The 10,007-nt window shown below is 40.9% G+C and overlaps 1 protein-coding gene across 1 annotated transcript; it reads left to right on the top strand.

Annotated features, from left to right (window-relative positions):
- The first annotated feature begins 1,157 nt into the window (after positions 1–1,157).
- On the top strand, positions 1,158–8,866 carry fbxo33 (F-box protein 33). Its single transcript, XM_055171927.2, has 4 exons — positions 1,158–1,707; positions 2,281–2,391; positions 3,321–3,988; positions 4,511–8,866. Exons 1-4 carry the CDS (start codon positions 1,289–1,291, stop codon positions 4,774–4,776), a joined length of 1,464 nt encoding a protein of 487 aa, XP_055027902.2. The 5' UTR covers positions 1,158–1,288; the 3' UTR covers positions 4,777–8,866.
- Positions 8,867–10,007: the final 1,141 nt, after the last annotated feature.

Below are 10,007 nucleotides of genomic sequence, written 5' to 3'. Positions count from 1 at the left end.
ACAAACACATTCGATTCAGAGTTTTTTTTTATTATATGTATGTAGCTTATTCACACGCACAATAGACCAGGTTTATCAAATATTTTAAAAAAATTTAATTATTAGTAAAATAATTACATAACTAAAATTATTTTAATCAAGACTCCAACCTGAACCTGTTGAATATGTTTTGATACTTGCGAATGTGTATTTTTTTTACAGTCTATGGTTTTAGTGTGCAAATGTAACTCATAGATGTACTTTTTTATGCATCGGAGAAGAGCTCGTTTACAATATATTTAATTTAAAAATGTATTTACTATACTAATAACGTGCCTGAAGTTATTTGGAGTGTACCATTTTAACCCAATGGTATAATAACTTTGTGACCATTTATTTAAAGGAATTCGTTATAATTTTAATATGATGACAGGAAAGATGATAAAATGTCTTTACCTATGTTTACCAATCACACGTGATTACACTGAAGTGACCTATACGAATCTGTTTAAGGCATCATCATAGATCCAGTCACTGTTTTTAACCTTTAAGTACCTAAGAAAATAACACATAATTATAATAATTAATATCTCCTTAAAAACATTAGCTGTTAATCAGATTGTGTGCAAATGTGAATCACATTTTATTAAGCATGATTAATAATTTAAAGATTGTAACTGCACACCCAAATCAAGTTTAATATACAATAATATGCATGTATCCCAAAGTTTCTCTGTACTCCAATTCAGCACGGCTGTAATCTACTTGTTTTGGAAATAATTTATAAATTGCAGAAAGTGCTATTTGTGATATTTTTATTTACTTAGCCACTGGTTAACTGAAAAGATCTATAAGCATTTAACTTTATCTATATAAAATGTAAGTTAATAAAATGTGTTGTGCCCTCTTTCGGTCATTCGGTGTATGGCAAAAATAAGGCATTTTTGGAAGAAACCATTAAAACCCCTTTAATCGCTGAATTTGCAACACACGAAAAACACAGTTAAATGATTCACAGTACGATACATATTTGTTATAATGCTATATACACTTAAACATAACATCTTCAACCTTCATCTTAGCTCTCTTACGTACACATTTTGTCTCAAAAAACATTCCTCGCCCCCTGTTATGAAATGAAAATGGAGTGATCCAATAGTATTGAAAGCAAAGCTCATCACGCAGTTGTTTGTTTTCACCAAAGCAGCCGCAACGCGCAGCGGAGGTTTATACGGACGAGCACGGAGACTCACGGAATCGTATAACGGTTACGTTTTTAACCTTCATCGCATCTTAATAGCTTTCCGCCATGGCTCTGTGCAGTAGCATCGGAGCCTTGGCGTTACCCAGCGAGCTCATCGTGCACATATTTTCCTTCCTATCGGACCGAGATAAGCTCCGGGCCTCGACTGTGTGCTCCCGCTGGAGGGAGTGTCTCTTCTACCCCGCGCTGTGGACCGAGCTCAAGCTGCGGGTCGGCGGAGGAACCAACGGAGGCGGCTCCGGATCGGAACAGACCCCGCGGTTAGAGTTCCTCATGCGAAAATTTGGTTCGTTTGTGCGAGAGCTGCGGCTGGAGTTCGCCCCGGTGGACAGGTATTTGAGTCCGCTGCACGGCGGAACGCAGCCCGTCGAGAGCGACCCGCAGTTCGCGGAGCGCTGGAAGGATGCGATGGTGACATATTTGGACCAGGTGTTGTGTGTGCTCAGTGGTCTGCGTAATAACAGGTAACGTTAACAGTTAAGCTCAATTGTGCGTGCTTTGACATTGACGTTATTGTTGCACCAGCGATAAAAATTCTGGCTGGTTTGTTTTGCGTATATTTGCTCGACAGGCGCTTATAAACAAACCCTGCGCGTTACGTAACGCTCTCGTGTCTTTCCTCTCGATGTCATACGCTGATCGGTCTGCGCATGCTGCGATGCATGAAAAACACAGCTGAAGCATCACATGGCTGCGTGCTTTGTGCTAACAGCATTGACATTAATCATGAATAATGTCTTGATTATATTGCAAAACGGTGTTTAAACAAGACTTTGAATATGCGTTTAATGCTCGTCTTAAAAGCAGGGAATCAAAACTCACAACTGTTTGACATCTACACAACAGGCTTTTTTTGTGAATGCATTTGCTGTAAATGTATTGTGAAACTTCAGTCTGGTGTTTTCCTCTCAGATGGTATTGATTGGCTAGTTTTTCTTTGTATTGGCCTGCTGCATATATTATCTAATGTGACTTATGTGATATTATTTAATAATATTCATAAGTAGGGGTTAATTTTTTTTGACATCTTTTTCCAGAAACCTCCAGACTTTGAGTCTTTATGGTGACACGTGCATTCTGCAGGATGATGGTGTTTTGGACAGCTCTTACCTTAACCAGGTTGACCAAGGCGGCAAGAAAATTAAAGAGTAAGTTAACACGGTTCAGTTTGGTAATATACTAGAGATGCATCACGCATCAAGGCCTTTATTATAAAATTGGCAAATATTATGACCATGGCCATAGCCATTGTTTGAAAATTGGTAAGGTCTAGGGATGTTAAGAGTTAATAGCTATCTCAGGGGCAAAAGTGCACCAAAAATTAACGAAGTACACTTAGTAACTGTACTATTCTGTGCATTGATCTATTATATTTTTCATGGCTAATGTTTACATATTTTGCATATTTCATTTAAACCTAATTGCTCTACATCTTTCGGTGTTATTTTTTTTTTTACAGATTTTTAGTGTTCAAAGTGTTTCTTGCATACATAATCATGATGAATATTATAATCCGAATGTAATATCATGTCAGCAATAACCTGCCCACGCTGAATGATGTGTCATTTGATAACTGCTTAGGTGTTGGACACCCCGTGTTGCCAGATATTAGTGTGAAAACAAACCAAAAGTCATAAAGAAAAATAATTCTTTCAGAAATACATAAGACATCGATAACAGTAACCTACACATTCTCACTTTATACATTTTTATAGTGTCACATTAATTGCTAAAACATTAAACACTATGTCTAAAGAGGAGTTTTTACAATGGGATCTGGCAACACTGCACCCGTGGCTGCCAGCGTCTCACAGCTGCATCATTTTACGCTAAACTATACAGTAAACTTACAAAACTTAATTATATACAAGGATGCCAATGTGAGTCATTTTAAATGACTAATTCATTTTAATTAAAAAAAATTTTAATAGTAAAGGTCCGGACCTCATACCTGGCTACGGCCGTGATTATGACCGATTTTGGTGGAAGTTATGGCATTGTTGGCTCTAGCGAAAAAGAAACTTGCATTATTTCCATTGTCGGACACTAACGTGTGCTGTGCTTTTCTGTCTTTTAGAATCCAGCAGCTCTTTGAAGAGATCCTGTCCAACAGCAGGCAGATGAAGTGGTTATCGTCTGCGTTCATGCTCGGTGTGGTGACCCCTCGCTCTCTGGCTTCTTTATCGAACGCCAGCACCAGCTCTCTCGAGCACCTCAGCCTGCTAGATAACCAGCTGGCCAGCCTCGTGTCCACAGTTGAAGTGGAGAGGCTCGTTCACCTTCGCTCTTTGTCGCTGGACTTCTGCGACTTCACCTCCGACATGTGCCGTCTCCTCGCCTCCGCTGACCGTGCGCCGCTTCATCGCCTTTCCCTCCTACTCAACGGCGCTGCTTCAGACGTCAAGCCTTTGAATGGTACGGCAACCGAGGACGATTGGAAAGGCCTGGTGCGCTGCAGCACAAACCTGCGTGTCTACATCATGGCTATGGACGTTTGCAGTCAGGATCTTCTGCGTGTTCTGAAACCCAGCGTGCCCCTTGAGAGGATCCACCTGGACGGCTACAGCACGCTGGTGACGGATGGTGTGGTGGAGCTCATCTCCCAACAGTACCACAAAACCCTCACCCACTTCATCTTGATGAGAGATGACGCCACATTCCCAGACCTCAGCGTGAACCGTAATGAAGACCCGCTGGTTCTGCTCGCCTGGCGCTGTGTGCACCTTGCTGTCTTGATCATTCATGGTAATTACAGTTAAACTGTTAAAATACCAAAATGCTTTTTTGCATAGTTAGTTGTGTTTGACACATGAAAACATCTCGGGTTACGTATGTAACTGTTGTTCCTTGAGAAGGGAACGAGATGCTGCGTCTCCCTTGCCATACTTCCTGCGTCCCTGTAACGCCGTCTTTGGCAGTATTTCAGATAGCGATATACTTCCTGGTTGCTGCGTCACCTTTTCTGTCGTTAAGCCTCACCATTGGTTGAATTTGTTATACACATTCAGACACACTTACCCCTGGAGGCGTCCATAGTGTCACCGCAGTGACGCAGCGCGAGTTCCCTCGAAAGGGAACTGTAACACGATGTATTTTAAAAGGTATCACGATGTAACCTTGCTCTCACTTGAAATGTGTCCCCACATTTAGTCCTTGAATTTGAGGGTTTTGGACCTGGAAAGTCCTTGAAAGGTCCTTGAAGTTAACTAAGGTGTAGGGACCCGGTATATTAAATCCTTAAACTGTACTCTTTACCTTGCTTCGCAGGCTACACTGTGTGGTCCCACAACCTCGTGGCCATTTCTCGCTTGCGTGGCTCCAACCTCAATGTCTTGGAGGTGTCAGAAGAAAGCATCGACTTTGACCCGGACCAGTTGGTGTACATCGAGGGTGACCCCGTCCATAATCTGGTGAAGGAGGTGTCCCTGGGCCTGGACCGTGTCTGGCAACCCTCCATGGATGGCAGCATGGTCCTGAATGAACCCACTCAGCATTTCCACCGCGAGATGCAAAGCTTCAGCGCGGGCATGTAGACGTTACCCAACCCCTGTGCTTGGTGATCGTTCACTAAATGGGCCCTTTCTTATTTTACATATTCTGTTTTTCATTGCTTTTTGTTTTCCTTGTAGTGTGAATTAATCCTTTACATGTGCTGTGTTTAATCAGTATTAGCTCTATATTTAAATCTATATCTTATCTATATCTATAAATATATATATCCTGCTTATTACTAGGGAAGTATAGTTGGGTATTGGTTTAGTAGCTTATCGAGTGAATGTTCGAGAGGGGCTTTTATACAGCTTAGCTTAAAAGTTGTACAGTGAGTCGTTTATCCTCTCGCTTTTGTCCGTTCCCCCTAGAAAGCGTGGAGTTACCTCAATCAGTTGATCCTTCTTGGCTTTCGAAAACGACGAAATCCCACGTTCTCGTTGACCTTTTTATAGGGAGATTAGTCTTCCGGCCGAGGGACGGACGGGGCTGATCCACAGCAGTTCGAACCCCTTCCTCTCTGTATGTAATCGTGTTTCGCAAGTGAGGATTGGTGGAAACGACACATTCGGGACGTAGTTCCCGCTGGTTTTTCTCGACATGGAAGTAGACGCACCTCTGCTGGTGAAACCAATCGTAGAGGTTTACTGTCTGGTGTGTGACACCTGCATGCTGACCGCCCTCCAGCACAATATCTGGGCCCAGCCATAGGTGTGTGTGTGTGTGTGTGTTTCTCTTTTCTGTGTTTTTGTTTTAATGAAGTTTTTTCGTCTGTCTCAGGTAGGCAAAAATTATGACAAGGAAAATGAAGATTATGGTTACGGCGAGAGTGAAAACAATCAACTGTTCTGTCAGTTTTAATTGTTCTTCTGGAGTCACAGTTGCCTTCAAACTCCCCCTTATTTTTTCACGCCCGACTCTGATTCAATCTATTCAACGTCAACACGGAGCGTCATTTATTTAGCACGTAATTCTCAACGGAAATGTGTTGACGAGAGTGATTGGATAAAATCCAGACCACAGTATTTCATCTGTAAAACATTAGATAGAGGGAGGCAGATGTTTGCTTGTTCCATATCTCAGGATTCCTGCACTTGCGGTACTTTTCCAGTCAAAAGCTTTTGTTAAAGCTCCGTTCAGAGGGTCGACGCGCTCAAATGGGCAAGATTTTGTAGATTTTTGGAGGTGGGAAAGCTCTTCCAACAGAATGCGCTTTAAAAGCTGGCTTTTATTTTGATTTCTCTAGTTTACTCTTCTTTACGATTTGAAATTCTTGGTGTGTCGTTTGCTTTTACGTATGTTGTTCGTACACATTTTTAAAAATCTAAGTTAAGAGAAGCTGTGGTTGCTTGCGTAGTTCTAATAAGTGAATGTCAAACTCGAGCCTTCCTGAAAGTGGTATAATCCCCCTCTTTCGAGAACATATCTATTTTTTTGCATGCTTGGATAAATGAAGTGATCCGTCGAAGAGCAGAGTACTTTTTTAAACCATTAAGTTGCCTCGCTAACTCTGTAAGACCTCGAATCGTCCTATATTTTGGTGGCACGGATTATCAAAGCCAAACCAAGTTTGAAACGAAAGCCATCGCCCAATCATCCTTGATAGATGCGCTTAATACAAACCTACAGCCAAAGTGGCAGCTTAAGAAAGATCTCTATATGCAAGTGTTTTTTTCGAGGGTAACCAAGCAGTGATCTTGTTAAGATTTGTTATTAGTGATCCAAAGAAAGTTTTAAAGCAGTTACCCAATGAGATCCAACAGCTCTTGGCACATGAAGGAGTAGGAGTTTATCTGTGTATAAATGTTACTATACATTTTGTAAATGCGAAACAACACGGAGATTCAGCTTGAATAAACGGCGACAGGTTTACAACCTATTATGGTACCTGTGTCAACATTGAAGAAAACGCTTTCTGCAGTTTGCGGCACAGAAAGCGAAAGGGTTTGAGAATTGATGATGTGAGATTTTAAAATAATCGAAATTTTGCTCATTTTGAATAAACCATGGTCTTAAAAAAAGAAAAGGTAGTTTTCAGGTGCGTTGACATAGATGCCAGAAGTGCTTGAATGAATGTGAATCTCAATATGAGAGTGCCAGTAGTGAGATTCTGTATTTTTACTTCAGTAGAGCACCAAAAATAAGCATTTTATTTATCTAGAGCTTGTTGTATATTGAATTTGCTCCATGTTGGATAAGGACTGGAGTTGATTGAGAACAACAGTGTTGGTCAGTCTTCTTTCGAACCGCTAAAACGCTCATACCGTGCCTATAAAGCCAGAATAGGTTTCATTTCTGACAAGCAAGACATGGCACATTTAATCCGTCATTTCTTTTTGTTCGTGCGTGTATATGTAAAGTGTAAACTTTCAGAAAAGTGCATACGTTAGAAGAAGGGTACGTTCGTTACAAAGCGCACCGCTTTTTCTGCAGTAAACAGGAAACGGCCTTTCTCAGGGTTTCCGTTAGATGTACGGAGGATAGTCCAATTGCTCAGGCCTCGCACCATGAGAGTTTCCATAAAGAAATGATCTTCTCAACAGTCACTGGATTTAACTTCTGTCGGCGCCCGCTGCCAAAGATCACGGTGATACGCGTTTCGAAGTGCCCACATGCTGGCAGAGGGCAGGGCCGACGCTTGATCGGCCGAGATGTACTACTACTACTACTTGTATTACGTCAACTACTATTAGATAAATGTACTAACGGAAGGGAGGTTGGACTTGAGCGGTGGTCCACAGCTGTGCTGTGGCTTAGGTCAACATGCGTTAGATCTCTCTTACAATGCACCTGTTTCACTGTGAAAAGTGAATGTAATTTAACTATTGATAAAATCAAGGTTGGTTCTATCAGACCTTTAAGCTGCTATGAGACGTGTTAGGAACATTCCACTGGGGAGATAAAAACGAAAATGGCCAAATGTCTGCATGAAATGATTATTTTTTTACTCTTATTTCGTTTATGTTTTGGTTAGGGCTTGGACGGGATCTGGAATCGGCATACGACTGGTGAAGTCATTTGAGACGGGCGCATGTTTAATTTATCACACGTGAATGTTTAGACCAGTCGGTGGTTGGATCCCAAAGTTTTTGCTTTTCGTTATATGCATTTCACAATCTCACGTAGTACGGAGAAAGCTGTACGTACAGAGGCTGCTATGAATCCCACCTTGGAAAAGAATCGCCTGTTAAAGCTTTTCCGATCAACCTTGTGGGTAAAAAGTGGAGTTTGTGGTTGACAACTTTTTACAATTAAACCAACAATCCAACATTCCCACTGTAAGCCGGTTACAAAGCTCGACGATCTTTATTTTTGGCCGGCTCGTGGAAAGGCGGAGACAAAAACTATGCAAATGAAATGCATATGATCCAGTGGCTCTTGTTTTTATTTTATTTCATTTTTTTTCTGTCACTCAAATAGAAACAACCTAACTCGCAACAATACTTGGCCTTATTATTGTTATTAATATTGTTTTAAGATCTAGATTCTTCGGAAGCCAACTCAGATTCAGGGGCGACCGTGGGTTTCAGACATGGTCTCTGTGAGACTGGCCAGCAGGCCCCAGTTATAAGTGGTACGAATGTTGTGCATTTGTTTAAAATCAGGACAGTTTGCAATAAAAAAGTGGCCATCATGGGGCACGAGCAGTGCTAAGACCACGCTGCTACCTTATAAACTTAAACGGGAAGTTAAATAAGATAACATGCATACGCGTATATATACACGTATATCAACGTATATACTTTTATGCAACACATGTCCGGGTTCTATTTATGAACATGATAAACAAAGTTTATAAGCGTTGTTGTTTAGCAAAAATGGTTTTACCATCTTAAATGTTTAATATTTGGGCAGGTGTGTTCTGTCTAACTTTTTGTCTCCGGTGAGCACACATAGCATTGGATTTTATATGTACATCTGCAAACAAGCAAGTACTCTGGCACAGGTGTGAACATGCCAGGTGGGAAGATTTTTAATGAGAAATGTGATCTTTGAGGTTCCACGATAAAGAAGAAAAAAATCTATGAAAAACTTAACTGACAGATATTGGGTAAACCAGCCGAATGTTGATTTGACTTAATGTTGAACGAATGCATTTTCTTTTAATCGGTAAATAAAAGCATTAAAAATCAACAGCGTTGACTCTGTTTTTTCATACAGTTTATATGTAGAAATTCCTTTTTTATTTGGTTAAATGAAATATTTAAAAGGATAGTTCACCCCCCCTCGCAAAAAACTTATCTTAGTTGTTACAAACCTGTATCAATTTCTTTGTTCTGCTAAACACAGATATTTTGAGCACTTGACTTCTATAGTATTCTGTTTTTCTACTATTGAAGTTAAATTTGCTTTTGATTGATAAATAAAATTTATAGTTTATAAAGGTGCAATGTGTAAATTTGACCAGCATCTAGGGGTGAGATTGCGAATTGAAGACAGTGGCTCATTCCACTGCTCATAGATATACATAATAAAGTCTAGATGCCTCGTCCACGCTGCTGGCCAATGGAGGTCAACGTCCGCACCTGGCGGCCATCTTGTCACAGTCAGCTCGCTTATTCGTAATATTATGTTTTGATGGTGCATGCACTTTTTAAATAACCACAACTTGCTTAATTTTGTACAGATTTGGTTTGTTATAAACGTCAGAGATGTATTTATGACACTGCATAGCTATGAATAATGTTCATGAAATCCAGAATCATAGCCACGTTAGTAACGTTTGTAAGAAACCAAACCATTTGTAAATCCGTCAAGATTTCAACGAGATAAGAGTATTTGTGTTCGTGCAGATCACTCACCTTACATCAGGTACCTCAGAGCTCCCCAGAAAGCTTGCCTGTGACAAGATGGCCGCCGGTGATGACGTTAGAGACTCCGCTGTAAGACATTTAGCCTTTATTTTGAATATCTATGCTCACCCCTACTTTCGAAGCACAGAGAAGCTACCGTGGCCAACACAGGACTAAGATGATGTCGTCAGAGACAGCAGAGAGTAGCCAGTCAAGCAATGGGGTTAACCACTCTCTGCAGAACAGTTTGTCTGTTTAGGGCTACTGTAGAAACATGGTGATGCAAAATGACCATGTAAAGGGACATGTGGTGTATGTTAATAGAAACGGCTCATTCTAAGGTGGTAAAAAACAGTGGCGGCCGGTGACTTCTTTTTTCAAGGGCGCAAGATGCGAAGTTCGTCACAACATGTATGTAGCTCGTATGTAGTGTGTGTGGTTCGTAATTTCCAAATATATGTTCGGCACGTCGAGTGAACCCA

The sequence above is a fragment of the Misgurnus anguillicaudatus genome, chromosome 7 (assembly GCF_027580225.2).
Source record: "Misgurnus anguillicaudatus chromosome 7, ASM2758022v2, whole genome shotgun sequence".
Lineage (NCBI taxonomy): Eukaryota > Metazoa > Chordata > Actinopteri > Cypriniformes > Cobitidae > Misgurnus > Misgurnus anguillicaudatus.
Note: the sequence above shows the minus strand (reverse complement) of the source record. Positions and strands in the feature narration are given on the sequence as shown.